Below are 19,836 nucleotides of genomic sequence, written 5' to 3'. Positions count from 1 at the left end.
GAGAGCTGCAGTTGGGGAGGGACAGGAGGCCTGTGGCAGGGGCCGCGAGCCCCTGATTTTCCTCTTCGAAGGAGTTAGGCGCTTGGGGCCATCGGCATGCAGGAGCCAAGCGCGCCGTCCTTGAAGGGCAGCCCGGCTGACCTTGCTCCGCATTCTCCGGAGAGATCTCCGGGAGAGCGTGAGGACGCGGCCACTGCGGTGACTCAGTGCCCAGCGCGCCGCATGCAAATGTTCCCCTCCAGCAAGTCCAGCTTTGCAGCCGCGGCTTCCCTTTCCTGCCCCCTTTTTAAATTCCACAATTCAAACCCGGCGTTTTCCGCTCCACCCCTCCCCCTCTCCACCGCCCCCCTAGTCGTTAGCCAGACTGTCCGGGTGTTTTGTTCCCCACCTCCCATCCGCAGAACTGAAGGCCAACCTTCGCGCTCCTTCGCTGCGGGCCTGGGATCGGACGTGGCCCGTGGGCGCAGGGCACAGCGCGGGGTGACCGCGAGCCGGAGCCCGACCGAAGGGGGCGGTGCGCGGCGCTTCTGGGCGCACCCGTGGACGGCGCTCGGGCCCCGCTCCCCATTGGCCGCTACCTCGGCGGGAGGGGCCGCCCGGCGCTTGGGGCACCTGGCGTTGCCCCTCCGCTGGGAAATCGGCGGATGCCGGGTGCTGGCGCCTGAGGTGAAGGCATTCGGAGGGAAGGCCCGGGCCGAAGGAGAGCTCCCAGCAGCCAGCCCTCCCCTGCCCGCCGCCCCGGCGCAGGCGACGCTCGGATGCCCCCTATGCCTGCCGCGCCAGCCGGAAACTTTGCCCCGAGAAGTCCCCATCCTTCTGACCGCGCCGAGAGGCGCCTAGTCGGCCGTGTGCCCCACGGGGCCCCGGAGCTCCGCGCGTGATTTCGGGGACCCCTGGCGCTTGGCGCCTGCCGCACCCCGCCGCGCGCGAGCGGCAGCAAGAATGCGCTACTCGGACCCCTCGGCGAACAGGGATTTGTTGGGGAACCGAACTTTGCTCTTCATCTTCATCTGCGCCTTTGCCTTGGTGACTTTGCTGCAACAGATCTTGTATGGCAGGAACTACATTAAGAGGTGAGGAAGTCCAAGTGCGGGTGGGAGTGAGCAGAGCCCGCGGGTGAGCCCCAGGTGGCGTCCCCAGCGACCACCTGGGCGTCTCTCGGGTGAGTGACCGATTAGTCTGCCCTTAGCCCCGGGCACCTCCGCGTTACGTTTAGGTCACGGAGGTGCTCTGAAGCGCATCTCTCCTTCCAGCGAGAGAACGGAGCGCCTGCCCAGCCCTAGCCCGAGGGGCCCAACAACTTTGTTCTGTTGTGAAAAATGGGGGTTGGTTTGGAATGCTGAGTGGCCAAGCTGACGATGAATCCACTGAATGTCCAGAACGGCCACAGGGGCCAGATTGGTGTCCCCCAAATCTGCGGTGCTGTGGCCATTTGGTTGGAGGTGGGACTCCCGGGAGTGGGAGGCTCAAACCAGATCCTTGTGAGCACTGAACTTGTGGGGGCCCTTGGGAGCAAAGGCACATCCCTCCCTCCCCCAGGAACGTCGGGTTAGGTGGGGGAGATAGTAGGCCGAGACGGATGGACAGGGAGTGTGAACTCAGAAACCTCTGGACCTGCGAAACACAACCTGATCCCTTCGGAAACTGATGGTCCTTTCTCATCCCTTCGCGGAAAGTCAGAGCTGCAGCCGGAGTTAACCTTCCCTTTGTTGGGCTCTGCTCCAACCCCACTCGGAAACTCGGGCCCAGACTCGGCCCCTTCTGCCCGCTCTGCTGGCTGAGGAGAAGCGCTTCGGGTTACTCTGCCTGGTTTCAGGGCCCGGGAAGAGCACAGCCGGCTATAGGATAGGATCCACCCTTATCAGAACCTCTTTTGCCAAGAGCCCACCTCTCCTTTCTGCTGGAGGTTTTTCCTTTGCTGCCAGCGTCTCGTTCGTTATTCTCACTGCCCCTCTCTGGGCCGATAGAAAACAAATGCCTCTCTAGCTATATGAACATCCCATCTCTTCTCTAAACTTCCAAATAATAAAACAGCTGTTCTGTTTTCTTCCTATGGGTTCCGCATTGGTCATCGGTGCTCCCTCCAAGCTGGGCAATTTGGGCTGCTCGTGGGGACGGGAGAGTGAGGTTTGCTTTGCTGCTGGGTCTGGCACTCTCAGCAGGAAAGCCAATAGGCCATCTCCCCTTTCATGTCCCAGGGCTGGGGAATACGAGGCCCTTCGTCCTGGACATCTGCTTCCAGACAGTCCCTGCTCTGGACTATCCTACAGTGTTCTTCCTCGGTAGAAGGCAACTGATAAGCATGGGGCTGGTGACTTTAAAGGGCATCTTCAGAGAACCTCCTGGCTTGCTGGAGCCCACTGGGCCTGCTTCTTCTTTTGGTTGATGCGCCCCTCCCCCATGTCTGTATGCAAGGATAGCTGGGCCCCACAGGGCCTGCTGCAGCCCCCTCTTGCTGCACTTGTTCCTCAGCATGGTGGCTCTGGGTTCCTGCCCCCTGTTGGCACCTACCCAGAACTGCAGGGGCTGCAGGGATCCCTGCTGCCTTGTCAACAGTGGGAGAATATCAGTGACTGTGGCCCATGCCAGCTCAACCTCTGCAAGTGCCACCCTGTGCGCCACCCCCGCCCCCCAAGGTCCTGGGTGGATGGACTAGCTGCCTGGAGTTCAGCAGACATACCAGTTGCTCCCCATCCTCCCTCACACAGAGACCCGGGACCCTAAGTCTCAGATGCCACCCTGCTCAGGCCTTACTCCAGGGACTTGGTTAATGAAGCAAGCAAAATGTGTATGTTCCTGATTCTGGAAAGGTGCCAGAATGATGTGATTCTGATGTTCAGAGAGATTGAATTGTTTAGGGAAACAAAATGGCCACAAATGAGATAGTTATGAAGTAAATATTAATATATCTGGGAAGGGAGGAACCACTGGGCTGAAGTAGTTAGGGAAGGCTTCCTGGAGGAGGTGGAACCTGAGTGGGTCCTCGAAGGACGATACGCTTTGGGTAGGTAGAGGGGAAGGGCACATCCACGACTAAAGTAGGCAGCAGCAAAGGTGCAGAGATGTGGCGCCACCTCCTCTCTCCTCTCCGAGGCTGCCCTGCCCACACTGCAGCACCGGGTCTAACCATTGGTTAGTTCTTCCTGGAGCCGCCCTGTCCCTGAACCGGGTTCTTCCTCTGACTTCTTAAGTTGGACGCTTATCTCCTTAATTTCCAGTCTTTATTATTTTCTAATGTAATCTTATTTCCTCTAAGTACTTCTCTAGGTATAGCGCTTAAGTTTCGGGTTGATGATGGTGATGATAACACAAAACTGTGTTGCATTACATGTGCCAGGTCTGGTTCCAGTGCTTTATGTATTACCATACTGAATTCTAACAATAGATACTATTGCTGTTTTCATTTTATAGAGGAAGAAACTAGGCACAGTGAGGTTAAGTAATTGTTCAAGGTCATACACATAGTAACTATCAGAAGTCCTTTCATCATTTTGAATCCCAAGTATTTTCTATTTTCTATTGTCATTTTTTCACTCAAAATTTAGAAATGTTCTAAAATTTCCAAATACTCTTTTTTTAAACTTATCTTTAACATTTTGAACTCAAATGCATTCTCATGGGAACGCATGGTATTTATGATGCTAATTCCTTGAAATTTGTTGAGATTTGCTTTGTGGTCCAGTATGTGGTCGATTTTTGAGTACTCCATGTGCACTTGAAAAAAATGTGATTCTCTCATTATTAAGTGCAGGATTCCTACATGTCTGTTCAATCAAGTGGTTTTGTATTTTTTCAGTCCTTTGGATTCTTACTGGTATTTTTTCTGTTCTGCTTGATCTGTCAGTTTCTAAGATGTGTGATGAAACCTTCCTCTGTGATGGGTGATTTATCCGTTTCACTTTATCAGCTTTTACCTTCTGCGTATTGGAGTGATATTATTCGATGCATACTAGTTTAGCTATAGTGTCTTCCTAATGAACGGAATCTTTTGTTATAATGTAGTGACTTTTTTATTTCCAGTAATACTTTGAGTCTTAACGTGCATTTTGCCTAATATAGTGAGACAGCTTCCATTTGGTTAATACTTGCTTGTTACAGTAATATAATGGCCATTACAGGGGATGCATGAATTATGGGGATTGGCAGATGCCCCCAAGGCAGCTACTGGCTTTAAAACTCATCTACTATTTCTTTCCTTGCCAGATTATTCATCCATCTAAAGAGGCATTTTTACATATTTTAATCATTATTTTAGAGTTTTTAGTGGGAGATGTTGCAGAGCAGGTCCCTGGAAGGCAGACTGTCAGCCAGAGATTCGCGCGCAGCGTGTTTAGTCGGGTGTGTTCTGGGGTCCACACGTGGAGACCGGAGACCGGGCCGCGGGAGAATCAGCTGCAGTGCGGCCCCAGAGGGGGCCCTGGTCAGCCCTGGCCAGGTGGCTCAGTTCGTTGGAGCGTCATCCTGTCACCGAAAGGTTGCGGGTTCGATCCCTGGTCCGAGTGCATCCGAGACGCAGCAGCCGATCAATGTCTCTCTCTCTCTCTCCCCCTTCCTCTCTCTCTGAAATCAATAAGTATATCTTGGGTGATGATTAAAAATGAAAGGCCCTGGCCACCCCCCGCAGGGAGCCCTGGGGAGCTGCCACAGCGGCGAGGCCAGCCTTCACGTCTCCGTGTGGAGCGCTCGGTCACTGGGTGTGGGCCGCCTCTGGAAGAGGAAGTCATCTTGGTCGAGCTGACTCTCCTCACGTGAGACAGCTCCCAGAGGGGCCCGAGAGCCGGGGCTGCCGGCTCCCAGCACCCCCACCAAGTGAGGGAGAAACCCTTCATTCCTGAAGGGGCCTGTTCTTCTGAAAGGGCGCCAGTCACAGAGGGTTCCCCATCTGCCGTTTTGCCAGAAACGCAAGTCTTTGAAGGTGGTCTCCATCCCCTCCCTCCCAAACAGGTCTCACCCACTCCGATTGATTAGTCTGTGCCTGCAGCCCCACTCGTTAACAAAAATATTTTATTTATTGTTTTTTAAAATCCTCACCCAAGGATATTTTGCTTTACTGATTTGAGAGAGAGAGGAAGGGGGGAGAGGAAGGGGGGAGAGAGACAAAGAGAAACATCAATGTGAGAGAGAAACATCCCATCAATGGGCACATCACACCACTGTTTGTGTTGGGGAGGATGCGCCAACCAATTGAGCCACCCGGCCAGGGCATCGAAGTCCCGCTCTTAAAGGAGAGCATCGCTCCTGACAGCCAGGGGTCCCTTATCCACATCGCGTCCGTCCTGACTCTGTGCCTTTTCCCACCTGGTGCCCCCACTGCCGCGCCTTCCCAGCTGTCTCTCTCTGCCAGGCAAACACCACTTGGGTTCCCAGCCCACCGTGTTCTCCCCGGCTCTGACTTCATCATGCCTGTGCAGTCTGGACTCAGCAGATTCTCTCGGCACTCTCCTGTTGCTCTGTGTGACTGCACAGGGGACAGGAGCTGAGGTGGGGCCTACTTTGTCCTGCCTCGGGCAGAGAGGACTCTCTTCTGTCCTCTGTCTGTGCCCTGCCTTCCTCCCTCCTGCGCCTCGAGGGTGTCGATCTGGGCTGCCTGCGTGTGGCTGGTGCAGGCCTGAGACTTGAGGATAAGAAACTGGGTCAAGGAAAAGTACTGCCTGACTTTGCGCTGTATCCAAAGTGTATATTCAAAATGCTGTCATTGCTGAGCCAACTGTCCCCCCGCCCAGGAACAGTGGGGTCCCAGGAGATGAGGACCATGGGACAGGGGATCGAAGCGAGGGGTGGCTCTGTAGGGAGAGGGTGCCTAGTGGGGACGAGGTGGAGGTGTGGAGTGTTCTGGAGAGGAGGAAGGAGCTGACCACCGCCTGGGGGGTGTCCTAAGCAGGCCGACAGCTGCAGTTCCGCTGGTCGGAGCAAGTTCTACTGAGCACCTGCTGCTGGGCCGGGCCTGGGGAGGCAGGCCAGGCGCCCTGGGTGGGGTTTAAGGAGGCTCCCTCTTGGTGTTGACCCTGTTCTTCCACGTCTGAGCGTTGGGCTGCCCTCAATTTTGTGCCCTGGGTGCCTTGCTTGCCTCGCTGTCACCTTGGCCCTGGCCTGCAGTGTGCCTGGCCTGCACTAGGTGGTGGATGGCTGCTTCCTGTCCCTTCCCCAGATGTCCCCCGGGGACACGGTGCTACCCTCTCACTCTGCTCCCTGGCCCATCTCTCTCTAGTCTTTTTTCTTTTTGACATTTGTACTTTCTGGAAATGTTTACCTCTCAGAGGCTCTAGCTTCTTCTCTTCGGCTTATCCAGGCCCTTCACTTCTCACCTAATAATCTTTCACCCGGTAATTCCCTAATTTAGCTCCTAACCCTATGTGTAGGGACCCCCCCCCACACACACACGTGCACACACAGATGATGGATTCATCATGTAATAATATTAATTAATTATTAACACTCACTAAGGGCTCATGGACCAGGCTCTGACCTAAGTAGATAATTCTGAATGAGGATTATTTCATTTAATCTTTATAATAGTGCTGTTACCAGATGTACTCACCTTCATTCAGTACTTCCTCAGAGCGGGTGAGTAACTTGTGTGAGGGCCTAGACACTTGTACGAGATGTTTTATTCATCTTTGAATTCCCAGGACCTAGCACAGTGCCTGACGTTAATTGTTGACTGAGTGGAGGCTTGCAAAGGGAGCCCCCAAATTTCTCTCTCACCATCACCCCTTAAACACTTGTTTAGCTTTGTGTTTTGGGGAGAGGTGATGTTACTAAAGAATCGTTAGGTATGATTTCATAGGGAATTGTGTGAGTCCATAAGGAACTTCCAGAACAGTGAAAGAGACAAACACGAAAAATGTGTAAGACAGTGTAAAATACATTCATAATTGTGTGGCACAGACTAAACCTTGTAGGTTTCGGAGGAGACAGCAATCAGGGCGCTGAGTAGCAGGTGACAGCGCCGTGCGGGGCCCGAGCGTCAGAGCAGAGTGGGAGGCCCGCGTGTGCTCCTTCCTGAAATCCCTGCCGACCGCATGTTGAACACAGAGGAGCTGGAAGAGGCCCCACACGATTGGGTGGCCTGGGGTGGCCTCTCGTGTGGCCCTGGCCCCCAGGGGAGCTTGGGCAGGCAGGGGAGGTCTGGAGTGTCAGGACATGGGCAGGGCTGTTGGAGGGTGGCCTGATGGGGGCTCCTGTCTGGGGCAAAGGCTGAGGGTGGCAAGGTGGCTCCACAGCTGTGCCTGCAGCTTGTCCGGCTTCTGTCTCTGGACCCCTCCTGTGGTGGAGTGTCCCGTGTGCACCTGCCTCTGCCCCAGCCTGGACACTGCTGGCATTGGACTCCCCCCGGGCCCTTCTCAGCCAGATGCCTCTGCAGAGCCGTGGACGGCCTGAGAACCCAGGAGGCTCCGTCTGCACGGCGGCTCCCTGGGCCCCAGCCGGGGGGATTCTCAAGGAGGCCAGCCCTCTACCGCCCGTAGGTCTCTCACCCACCCCGGGGCCTGCCTCTGCTCTGCCAGTCTCCTCCTTTCCCCTCTGGGGGTGGAGAGCACGGGGGCAGCCTGAGGAATGCCCATTGCCCTCCTCCCTCAGGACGTTCCCGCCTGCAGCGTCCTTTCTGTTGCTCCGAATGAAGGGCCCCGCAGGTGAATGCTGGGATGAACTCACTGCCCTCCCCGACCCAGGTTCTCCTGGGGGAGTGTTAGCATGGCCTGCTTCACAGGGAAATATGTGAGTCACTAGTGAGTGGGTCAGGAGCGCGGACAGGCGAGCGGGACCACGAAACTGGTAATTATTCCCATTCATCCCGCTGGAAGGGCTTCCCAGGTGCTGGGCGTCTCTGCTTCTATCTGAGTGGGAAGGTCCCAGCACCTACTCCGGGAGGTCTCTCCTGACCACCCACCCAGCTCCTCCTGTGGACCTGGGAGGGCAGAGGAGAGAAAGCTGGGTCCAGTGCCCCCAGGGGCCCGGTGCCCCAGCTGAGTCCTCTGCTCCTCAGACGACAGGGCCACCTCCCTTGTAGGTGGCTTTGAGGGACCACAAGGGTGGCGCTGCTTCTTCAAACTGATGCCACGTCACCTGCCGCCTGCCCCTGCCGCGCTGAGCCTCGGCTGCATGGCCCCAGAGTGAGCCATACACTCTCACCCCAGGGTGGTTGCAGGCGCTGGTCCGATTCTGAGGCTTCCTCTCGGGATCTTCCTGCCCCCGTCCTCCTCAGCCACTTCCCCAACATCGCCATCTCGGGAAGAAGAGCACCCACAGGGAGCAGCACCCTCACCCACCCCGGACTCCTGTCCCCTTGCCTCCCTTGGCTTTTTTCCGCAGCCTTTTTCTGTCCTATCCGGTCCATACTGTGCGGCCCATCGGTGTATTGCTGATCCATGTCTCCCTCTGGTAGAAATTGCCAGGGGACAATTTTATGGTGTTCACCATTGAACCCCAGCACCCGTCTGGTCTGACTATGTGATAACTATAGAATAATGCCACAAAAATAAATGTTATATATATTTATGTATAATAAATATATAATATTTATATTATAAATATATTATAGATAAAATTATATTTATAATTTATAAATATGTTACAAATAAATATATATTATATATAATAAAAATAGCATGAGTGAATAAAGGAAAGTTATCCCCAGTTAGCCATGAGATATAATGATTTGCTGATTAATAATAGGAGAGTGTTTATACATTTTATTTCACAAGCTTGGTGTGAAAGAAATGCCTCATTGCCCCTTTTTCTTTTGACTAAGAAAAAGACTGAACCTTACCCACCAGCCTGTGGGAAAATTAGTCTGTCATTATCGAAGGGCCTTCCCTCTATCCCCCCTCGGGGTCATGTGAAGGTCAGGGAGGCTCCTGAGAAACAAAAATTGGGGGGACTTTCCAGGCTGCCCCAACCTCAGCCATCTGCTCCGTGCCCCCGGAGGCCTGCAGAGCCCTGGGTTCAGCCTCCTGAGGTCCCTAAGCGGCGATTTTTCGGGATCTTGCTGTCCATTTAAAGACAGAATTAGGGGAAGAAACTCAAGCCACTGAAGCAGAGGGGGCTTCCTGGGCCTGAGCGTTTTCGGCTCAGCTGCGGCCCCACCACCTGCACCCAGCCCTCCCCGGGCACGGAGGTCCCCCGCTTCCCTGTGGAGCGGCCCAGCACAGTTTCTTTCGGCCCCCACACCCCGCAGGGCCCTGAAGGGGAAACAGTCTTGCTCCTCCCGTCCTGGAATGGGGGAGGGAAAACCCACAGGAATAACGCCATAGACTGTCCTCCCGGGAAAGTCGAGTGCTGATGTTTTGTGAATGATTTTCTTCTTCCATTATTTTTATCAAATACAGCCGATTCAAGGCCATCCTGGTGATAATAGTAGCTCATTTCTATTTCTATTACGCATTTCTGTTACGTGCTTCGTGGAGTGGAAGGAAAGGGGCATTACAGGCCGGGCTCCGGTGAAGGGCGCACCTGGCTTCCTCTGTGGGCGCCGTTTAAGGTGGCGAGCACGTCTGTTGTGCCGGAGGCAGCAGGCCAAGGGCCGCCGGCCCAGCCCCCAGGCTGGAAGGCCCCCAGGTGTGCTGTGTGCAGCTGACCCCTGGGAGAGGAGCCCGACCTTTGGCTGCCGAAGAACTGAACTGGGAGTCAGGCCTCGAGCTGGCCGAGAGGTCCCTTCCCACTGTCTGCCTCAGTTTCCTCAGCTGTGATGGGCGAGGCCCACTCTGTCTCCCTCTTCAGACTAAGGTTGGGATCAAACAAGATGATATAGGTAGGGGGCCTGCCAGTGCGGGTCGCAGGTCTGCAATGTGTTTTAAGTTTGAATGAACGATCAGCATTTAACGTTTGTGGTGTTAAAAGTCTGGATTTCCAGCATCTCTTAGAAGACTGAACGGAGTGGCGTTTTGTGGTAGGGCCAACCTCTCACGGAGCCGAGTCCAGTGTGGGCTGGAGCTCAGGGCACCTGCCCGGGCAGGGAGAACGCACCCCTCACCTCTTCCCCTTCACTCGTTCCCCGTCTGGGCCCAGGAGGCCCGACTCCGCTCCCCGGAGGAAGTGAAGCGTTTTGTGGCAGCATAAAGTATTAATATATGGTTGGATTTTAGCCAGGCTCTGTTATAGTCTAAGTGGTCCAAGGACAGCGAAGATGACGAGTTGTTGAGGGAAAGTGAGGGCATTACGGGACCACCTCCAACTTCCTGAGCTGTGCAGGTGAGTAGAGTTGCTTCTTGCAGAGTCAGGATCCCACTCTCTCTAGTCGAAGGCAATGACCCACCTGCTTTTCTTCTTCCCCAGTGTTGTCGCAAGCCCCCTTCTACTCTTGTCTCCGAGCTCCTGTCCTTACTCCTTTGCTATCACTTCAGCGAGGTTTGGGGAGGGAGCGGAGATGACCATGTGTTTTGAGCCCTTGGCCTTACACCAGAGGAGTGTCCTTCGGCGGTGGAAAACTGGATTTCATTAAAAGGTTTGTGGTGTGTCTGGCCTCTGAGGACAGTGCTGGCCATCCATTGAGGGCCCTTCTGGTGTAAGTCTCTAGAGGCGGGAACTGGGGGACACGCCACCTGGGAGGTAGGAGGGCACTGTGGCCTTAGTCTGGCTAAGCCTGGTTTCTCTGAGTGAACAGTGTGTGACCGCGGCTGCAGAGAGAGGGGTGGTGAGGGGATGGATGGAGACGAGCAGAGAATGCTGTGAAGGTTTGTTATCATCATCCTCGTGGCTGGACTTCACCCCGGTCTCTGCTAAGTGGGTGATCAAGGCCATGTGTCACTTGGCAGAGGACAGCGTGTGGCTCTCTGGTAGACACACTGGCTTAACCCAGCACCTGAGCGTGAGTACCGACTGCCTCGTTCTCTTGCCAGAGGCCTCCAGTTTGGTTGGCAGAGTGGCGACCAGCTGGCCAATTGGACGGGACTCTTAAATGTCACGGACGTCCCAGAGTCACCCAGCGGCAATGACTCCAGCTCCAGGTACAGACCCGGGTGAATAACCAGGGAGGGGGAAGCCTGCCTTGGGGTGACCCTGACCCCCCGCCCCATGGCCCAGCCCCAGAGCTGTCCTCAGGGGAGAAGCCTGCTGGGCACTGTGGCTCAAAGTTCATTGCATTTTGGGATCCTGCCTTGTCTCCTTCCACAGAAGGGGTGAGGGCTAGGACCAACCACAACTAAGTAGGGACTCACTGGCCTGTCCCTCTGTTGGGGGGTGGGCTGGGGGTGGCCTGAGCTTCAGACTCCATTTGAGGTTGGGGCATCAGATTCGTGCCTGCTGCAAGGATTTGGGATATCAGCCTGCATGTGTGTATAGGTGTGTGTGGGGTGGCATCAGGGTGGGTGTCAGCGTGGGCTCCCCCCCGAAGTCCCACTGTGAAGGCAGTTCCTCCCCTCCCCCTGAATGAGGCTGATGTTGTCTGGGGAAGACCCGTTTCCATCCAGACGGCTCTGAGATCTGGTGTTCACGCCATCGTGTGGGTATTTCTTCTCAATCTGTTGTCATGGTTGGGAGCTAAACCCAGTGGTCCAGGGTACTCTGCATGCCCAGCAGTCATTATTCACTGAATGACTGAAAATGGAATATTCTCAGGCATAATGCACTCAATGCAGGGGGGGAATCGTGGGGAATTTTTTCGGACAAGGCAGGATGCTCTCTGTGCTTGGAGCTGGGTGTGGACAGCACCCACCAGCAAAAGGTACCAGGGGCTGGTTCAGTGGTTTTGTTTATTCATTTTTGCATTTCTAAGTACAGGCTAACTCTCAATTTGTTTCCTTAAGAAGGAGGCCTGAGTGTTTTTGCTGTTAATATTGACCCCAAAACATTAAACTGAACTCGTAGAGAAACAGTGTGTTTTTCAAGGACCCCCAATACTTAAGATTTTGTTCAATGCTTTGGAAAAGAAAAGATATGGCTCCAAGGTGTTCACAGGCAAGCTGTAGGCTGTTTGGGTGGCCTCGGGCCATGAACTGGCATCAGGGCCTTATACTGGCCTTTTTAAAAAAGACTTTATTTATTTATTTTTAGAGAGAGGCAAAGGGAGAGAGAAACATCAATGTGTGGCTGCCTCTCACATGGCCCCCACTGGGGACCCAGCCCGCATCTCAGGCACGTGTCCTGACTGGGAATCAAAGCAGCAACCCCCTGGTTCACAGCCCGCGCTCAGTCCTTTGAGCTACACCAGCCAGGGCTGTACTGGCCTTTTAAGAGCTCAGTTCCGTCCACAAGGGTGTGCTGGAGGCCCTGGCCACCCTCTTGGCCTCTGGGGTGTCACCTAGGGAGAGGGAGGGGTCCAGAGTTCTCCCTTCCCAATGTTGAGCCTTCAGTGGAGGCCCTTCTGTGTGCAACCCACCCACCCAGAGGGGGCCGTCCAGACAAGCGAGCAGCCTCAGCCCCCCAGGGAAGGGCGCAGTGAAGAGCTCGCGGGGAGGTTTTGGCTAGAAAATGCTAATCCACTGAGTAAGACAGGGAGGCTCCTGGGCGGTGGCTGAGAGCCCTGCACAGGGACTGTTTGTAACGTTTCTGGCCTGCAGCAGCATTTCTCTGGCCTCCCGCTTTCTGCAACGCTGTCTGATTTCTCGGCCTCTCCCGCCCCACCTATTCTCTCCCTTTCTTTCTGCCACCCTTTCTTGGTCCGCTTTTCTTCTCCGTCCCTATTTCCTGCTTCCCTCCTCCACTTCCTTTCTTTCTGCAGCCGGTCTCAGGTCCCTCCCCTTTACTTTCTCCTCCTGTCTCAGTGGGTGGGTCAGCCTCCCCTTCCCTGTCAGCTGGGATTTCTCAGGGCCCGAGATCGCTAGCAACGTCAGCTTGGTTTTGGAATTAAGGGCCCCTTTTATTCAACGTTGTCACCAGCTGAGCTGATTTCCTTCTGGAGAGCCACCATTTGACCAAGGACTTCCTAAGAGATATGATGACCCCATGTTCCAAGTTTTTCCAATTTTGGATTCCAATTTTTGGCGGAGAAACCCCAATATGTGGGAAATAATGATGAGAGTAATTATAACTGACCTGTACGTGCAGGATTCTTTTTTAGCCTTGAAGTAGGAGCAGCTTCTGCCTTCTTCAAGATGGGCAGGTCCGCTCCTGCCGCAGATGTGCAGGGCCTGGGGGAGTGCGTGGCCCGGATGCAGCCGGGAGGCATGGGCCGTGCTCCCCAGAGTGAAGAACGTCGTCCCCACCACCTGTGGGTGGGGTATCGTTCACCTACTGAACAATTCAGTGCGTGCCATGTTTTGCTACATACAGTTGTGCGGTGTGTTGAAGTGCGGTACAGCCTGTTATCATTCGGTATTGACAGAGCTGGAAGAGAAACCAGGGGGTACCATATATATAACCAGAGGGGAAAGAGGGGAAACAAAGCCAATGACTGGTGAATCGTATACTCAACCAGGAGCCACAAGGAGAGGGAGCAGGTCCAGGTGATCCGTCTGGAACACACCCAACAGGATCACAAAGAACATGCAGGCCAGACAGGGCTGGTGAAGGCTGTGGCCAGCTGTTCTCACTGGGCCGAGCCAGAGGAAGTCCAGGCCAAAAGGGAAAGTGAGTGAGCTATAAAACATACATGCACATAGTGCTTCATTCATTTCAAGCCTGAGTGTAAAAGGGGTGTCCAATAAGCGTCTTAGGGGAGCTGCTTTAATGAGCAGATAGGAATAATTTTCCAGCAGCAAATGCTTCGATGTAAGTGGGTACTTGACGGTTCTTCTCATGTTCAAATTATGTGTTAATGTTTCCGTCTCCCGACTAGACAGCGATGGTGCCTCTCCATCCTTCAGTTCTCAGTCCCCCGTATGGCACCTGCACGGAGTAGGCGCTTAATAAATGTTTGCTTGAATAAAAGAAGGAATTAGGCAGGAACATAATAAAGGCTGTCGGTAAGAAAGCAAACTTCAATGTCATGTTCCCTGAATTCTCCTTTAGAGATTTATTCCTTCAGATTAAACCTTGTCTTCTGTCTTTGAAAATTGATCCCCAGGAAGGGAATACACTTTGGAATCATAAGCCCATTCACAGTTTGGGATGATCAGAGGATTTTTTTCTTGAGGGAGAGCAGGTAGTAGGGTGGTCTCAGAGTTCTGCGTGGCAGGGTGGGACAAGGGGGACTGACGTGGGGGAGGGGTTGTAGCAGAAGGAGGGGGAAGGCATGAAAGCAGATTCTATACTTCTGCAATAACTGACTGAGTAACCCTCCCCTGCATTCTCCACAGAGCTTCACAGTTCTGGGAAAGGTAGATGGGGAGGGTGAGGAGAAGGGAGGGAGAGCATTGTCCTCCTGGCCAGCTGGACCCCTTGGGCTTGGCCAGTTGCCTGCCTGCCCAGTGATCCATCACTCAGTGGTTGAGGGCAGCAGTGCCCTTGGTGGTCTTGGTCCCGCAGAGTGGCCAGTGTTGCACCCGCTGCCCCAGGACATCCCAAGGGAAGGGTCCCCAGTCACGGGGTGAGGGCAGCTAAGGCAGGAGCCCCCAGGCCCTGATCTCAGCCTGGCCCGCAGCCACAGCATGAAGGGCTTCACTCAGCTTCTGCCAGCTGCGCCCTGCTCCACATCCAAGCCCTTGTCCTCCCGCCATTATCTACTCCCTCCCCACCACCTCCCTGAAGCCTTCCCTGTTAGCCCTTTTAACTCTATGTTTTGGGAGATGTGTCTGCACAGAGGGCTATTTCTATCATTAAGCTCACAGAGAACTTATGGAGTCTCCTCCCTCCCTGGAGGTCTAAGCTGGACCCCTGTGCAAGTAGGGTCTTGTGGACCCTCATACTTCAGACACAGCCCACAGGTGGCCTGGCTGGCCCCTTCTCACAGACTGTGCACAGCCTCGGTCCTCCTGGTCTGGGACAGGATGGCAGGAGGTGGTGTGCAAAGATGACTCAGGGGACACTTCTCTCTGAGTTCTGGAGCAGAGCGGGCTGGGCTGCAGCCCACCTAAGCTGCCTGCTCCCAGGACAGCACACTCCCCGTGCGGCTGGGCTTCAGACTGGAGTGCGGGGGCTTCCTAGCCGGAGGGTGGCACCAGCCAGGGGAGAACAGAGCAAGCAAGCCCCCGGCTGAGCGCCTGGGGCCTGGGCCAGAGCCTTGCTCTCTGGGGTGAGCCCTGTGCGAGTGTCTAGCATGCACTGCACAGTGTGGGGCTTGGAATTGTCATGTTTCAGAGCAGGAAGGAACCTGATATAATTCAGTTCAGCACTTTATTATGCTGTATTGAATTGTACCCTAATTGTTTCAAGACAGTGTATAATTAGGTAATAAATTGTGTGGGCCAGATGGCGAGCGCTCTGAGAGCTCCGTGTGGAAATCAGAGGCACTTCCACGGAGGGGCGGGGCTTGGCTCAGACCTCCGCGGGCATCGCTGCTGGGGGCTGTGTGCCAGGCCTCTTGCTGCATTTGTGCCTCACCCTCAAACCTTTGGTTTGGCTACTGTGATGGCCCCATTTACCGATGAGGAAACTGCACTGCTACTTCTAGGTGGCAGGTGCCCGATCCAGGGTGACTCCGGGGTCCCAGCACTAACGGGCCACGCTGGATGGATGGATTCTTCCTTCTGGGCTGTGGACAGGTGTCCCAGGGTTGGGGTGCATCCCCTCAGCTCTCCTTCCCAAGTCCTCTCACGCTGCCTGGTCTCACCCTTGGCCCCCTGCTGTTGGACTGGAGTGCAATAGCTGGGTTTACTCCTGGCAGGTGGTTGTGAACACGCCCCCTTCCTGTAGCGACTGCTGTCATTATCGCCACAGGCAAGAGGATCCGTAGGGTCTCTCACCTCCCCTCTTCTCTTTCCCATTTTTTGTCTTCTGTGTTACCCCTTCCCCATTCCTGTGCTTAGTATTTCCTGATTAGTATCCCTAAAAAAAAACGCCTCCTTCCACCCCCTCCTGGGAATTCTGCTTTTCAAAGAGGAGCCCCCACTGGTGACGTTACCTACCCCAGGGGAAAGAACTTTCTTTGGAGGATTTTCAGATGTGAGGAGAGGTACTGGAGGCCAGGAAGCCGTGGGCCTGCGTGCCTGTGTTGTGGGTGCAGGCTGGCTTAGCATAAGCTTTTCTGGTCAATTTTCACATCTGCAGAAAAGGACAAAAATAAACTCGTAAATAAAGGGTCAGAGCTCTTGGGCTCCAGCCAGCTGGGAAGAATTTGGAGGATCAGGTTTGGCAGGATGTTCGGCTGGGTGCTGGAAAAACCAAACAAAGATGGCACTGCTTCCCCCTTTCCTCCCGAGCACCAGACGTGGGCTTCCGGGGCTGAGACCCAGAGGAGGCTGCCGGGGAGGGCAGGGTTGGTGGCACCCGAGGCTGCCCAGGGGCTGTCATTCCATGAGCTCCCTGGGCCCCCTGAGTGTGGTGCCCCTTGGCTGGGTCTGAATTAAGTCTCCTGGGCAAATAACCACTTCCGTGAACCTTTCTGTGCCTCAGTTTCCTCATCTTTCCTCAGCCACTGGTGGGGTCCGCTGAGTGGACCTCCCAAGTAGAGTCTGGCTCCAGCTTCACCCCAGACTCGCAGCTGGATAGGAGATGCTCCCTCCTGGGGACCACATTTCCAGATCAAAGATCACGTGTGCCTGTTGGGGCCCCACCCCTTCCTCACCCCATGTTAGCTCCCCGAACCATCTGTCTGGTACTCCCTTCAGCGGCCACCATCACCCATTCCCTCTCCTCTTCTTCTTCACGGCCCCCATGCTCCCGGCCTCCTGGGCCATCTGTAAGAATCTGATACTAGCCACTTAGCAAAAGCAGGAGGCCCCAGAATGGAGTGAGACTGGGAAGGAATGGAGAATGGAAAGAAAAGGGCCTGGGTCTGGCTGGAAGGACCAAGCATCCACCCGATACCCAGCTTAGGGGTGCTCAGAAGGTAGGGTGCCCTAGGCTGTCCCGGTTTTCCACTCCATGTAGCTGTGCATCATAACCCACACCCCCTTCACCAGTGGCCGTGGTGGAAGGCAGGGGAGGCTGCCAGAGGAGGCTGACCTCTGGTCTGTAGCAGCCCAGGAGACACAGTGAGGAAGAGCGTCCCAGACCGAGGGACCAATCTTGGGGGAGGAAGACCCGGTGGGAGCCCTGGCACTAGAGGGAGAGCAGGCCTGCCGAGGAAGTCCAGTGGTCAGGCTGGGCGGGACATGAACTAGGGAGAGGCCACTAGGCTGCAACTCTCAGCTTGGACCCCTGGGGGATGGTGGTGAAGACCCCAGGAGCAGCAGGGTGATGTGCATGGGTAAGGTCGGCCCGAGGAGTTCAGCCACCTGGAGGGTCCCGGCTGGTGACTGAATTTTACAAGGGGAGCTCTGCAGGGCTCCCTGGTCGGGCCCCCGAGAATAAGACCACTGGATATGTGTTCTTGCAGGAATGTGCTAGGCACATGACCTGGTGCCCTGCAGAACTGCAGGTTAGGGGGAGGAGGAATGTCACATTAGGCTTTGCTCCTGACCCCCAGCCCCCACCCCATGCCAGAGATGGCACTTCACTAGGCCTACACGGGGGGCAGATTAGTCACAAGACCATCAAGGGGCATACTCAGAACCCCAGGCTCTTTAGCTTTCAGTTCTGATATCTCAGAACAGCTCAGGGGACTCCTGTGGACAGATGAGGCAACCATGGCTCAGAGAGGGCCATGGTCCAGGCTGGGGTCCGAGCCAGGTGTGTCCACCATCAGGTCTCCTCCTGGCAGCTGTGGCCTACAGTTGTCAACACCGAGCCCTTCTTGCCCCTCTCTGCGCCCTTTGAGCAAAGACACTTCAGTTCCCTGCGTTGTCAGACTGCGGTTTTCAGACTCAGATTTCTGTGCGTTTGCTCTGATGGGTAGTGTGCTGTCTCCAGACGGCAGCAGCTGTTCTGGCTCTAGAAATAGCACTGAGCTCCCTGACGGGGGTCGTGGGCCTCGGAGAGGGGTCCTGCTCACCGAGGGAACCCCAGTGACCTGGCCGGGGCTTGTCAGAGTCAGAACTTGGGTTCTGGGCTCTCGGAAGCCCGAGGTTCCCTTTCTAGTGCCGCCATTTACTAGAAAAATGACCGTGGGCCAGTTACCTTACCTCTTGCAATCTGAGTCTTGGGTATAGAATAGGGGAATGAATCAGGCCTGCCTCATAGGGCAACTGGGAGGATTAAATGAGACAAAATTGGAGTCAGGAGTCAGTTTGCCACATAAGGTTGTGCAGGGTGGGCCTTGCGCACAGACACCCAGCCAAGGAGTCAAGTGGGGCCGAAATCCAGCTCACTCCCACTTGACAAGCCATGTGCCTGGCATGCGGCTTAATTCACCTGGAGAAAAGGGTGGTTTTTCCCAACTGGTACAGGGCTGTCATACCCACACGGGTCCCCTACCCGTATGGAACAGATAAAATGCTCTGTGGTTCTTGGGGGCAGTGCCAGGCTTGTCAGGAGCCCAGGCGTTTAGATTGCAGAGCTGGGGGAGCTGCCCTGCTCCTGGGGCTGGTGGAGGCCTAACCCCAGGTGGTGTGCTCTTGCACGACCCAGCGACCTCCCTGGGCTTTTGTTTCCTTGAACGCTGTCAGCATCTGGGGAGGAAGGGGAGTGCTAGGTAGGAAGTCAGATGCAGGGGCCTTGTCCTGTACCAGGCAGTAGTTGCTGGGGCTTAATGTATTGTGGCCCTTAAGGAAGACCCCATGGTCCTGAAGAAGCTCTGGAGGGCGTATCAGGCCAACAGGGGAGCCCTGTTCAGGGCAGGCTTGTGGAGAAAGGCTGGCAGAATGACAGAGCCAGACTGTCTGCCCACCAGACCCTGGGCCTGCTGAAATGAGGCCTCCGAAGCTACTGTAAAGCTGGAGCCCGAGTCTGGGTGGGAGGAGGGAAATCACGTTTGGGGTCGCCCAGGCCACCTCTCTCTGCCTTTGGCCTTCTGCATCTGTCTGCTCACTTAGTGGAGGCCATCGCCTGCTGCTCAGGCAGTGGGGGCTATCTAGCCTTGCCTACCACAGTGCTGAGGGCACAGAGATGGGGGCAGGACAGGTGCAGCCTGGCACCAGCATCGGACTTGGCTGCCGGAAGCCCAGTGGCATCCGAGATGAGCTAGGCTCCCCATCTCACTGGCTGGGACTATTTATACCAGCGAGGTGCCCAAATGTGATGCCAGGCTGCCCTCCCCCTCGAGCTGCACAGAGATCATTTTTCCAGAGTTGAAAGAAGAGACAGTGACTAACTCACCTTGAGAGGCTAATGGAGTTAAGAGACTGCTTCTTGCAAACTTCTAGCAGGCTGAGAGGAGGCCAGAGCCACTTTGAGGGAGATCTAGGAATCGAAGAGGCATTTATTAGTGACTCCCAGTAATAAGAGTTGTAACCCCACTCCAGAAAAGTATTTTCAAAATCATTCATGATTTTTAAATTCACTCGGAGAAAGCCACCATTGATATTCTGTTACAGTCCCTCCCTCTTCCCATGCACAGTTTTGTAACTTGCATTTTGGAGATCACAGTTTTGTAACTTGCATTTCCCACTTAATATTATCATGTAGGCCTCTTGCTATGTCATTACACAAAAAATGAAGCCTCATTTTTGATGTCTGCATGGTGGTCTCCATCCAGACCAAACAGGGATTCCACGGCTCCCTCCAGAGCGCAGTCCTGGGCATCCTGTCAGAAGTAGACTCCAGAGCTCACTAACAATTAATTTCCTTCACTCAGTCAGCTTTAGAGACTGATGGAGCCGTGCAAGCCTGCCCTGCCCCAAGTAAAGACCGAGTAGAATGGAGAAGGAAGCAAGGGCTATTAGTTCCATTTTCCAGATGGGAAAACTGAGGCTTTACACCCAGCCGTGGAGCAGTTTTGATGACTGAAGTAGGCACCACCTGGAGTGTTTTCTGGGCACCTGGGATAGTAGCCAGGAGTGTGTCAGAAGTTGGTGGGGTTGGGTATGAGCTCTGTATTGGTTGGTT

General features: G+C 54.8%; 1 protein-coding gene across 2 annotated transcripts in view; it reads left to right on the top strand.

Annotated features, from left to right (window-relative positions):
- Positions 1 to 627: 627 nt before the first annotated feature.
- The window catches only part of ST8SIA5 (ST8 alpha-N-acetyl-neuraminide alpha-2,8-sialyltransferase 5), a 43,242-nt gene continuing 24,033 nt past the window's right edge, over positions 628 to 19,836 (top strand). The window contains exons 1-2 of one of the 2 annotated variants that reach the window (XM_037165089.2): positions 628 to 1,073; positions 10,836 to 10,943. In XM_037165089.2, coding sequence (XP_037020984.2) covers positions 943 to 1,073; positions 10,836 to 10,943 — 239 coding nt within the window. In that variant the 5' untranslated portion in view covers positions 628 to 942. The remainder of the gene's footprint in view (positions 1,074 to 10,835; positions 10,944 to 19,836) is intronic. The other variant, XM_037165090.2, reaches the window with a different exon arrangement.

This window comes from Artibeus jamaicensis, unplaced genomic scaffold, assembly GCF_021234435.1.
Source record: "Artibeus jamaicensis isolate MK-2021 breed Jamaican fruit bat unplaced genomic scaffold, CSHL_Jam_final contig_354, whole genome shotgun sequence".
Classification (NCBI taxonomy): Eukaryota; Metazoa; Chordata; class Mammalia; order Chiroptera; family Phyllostomidae; genus Artibeus; species Artibeus jamaicensis.
This window is presented reverse-complemented; position numbering and strand designations above follow the sequence as displayed.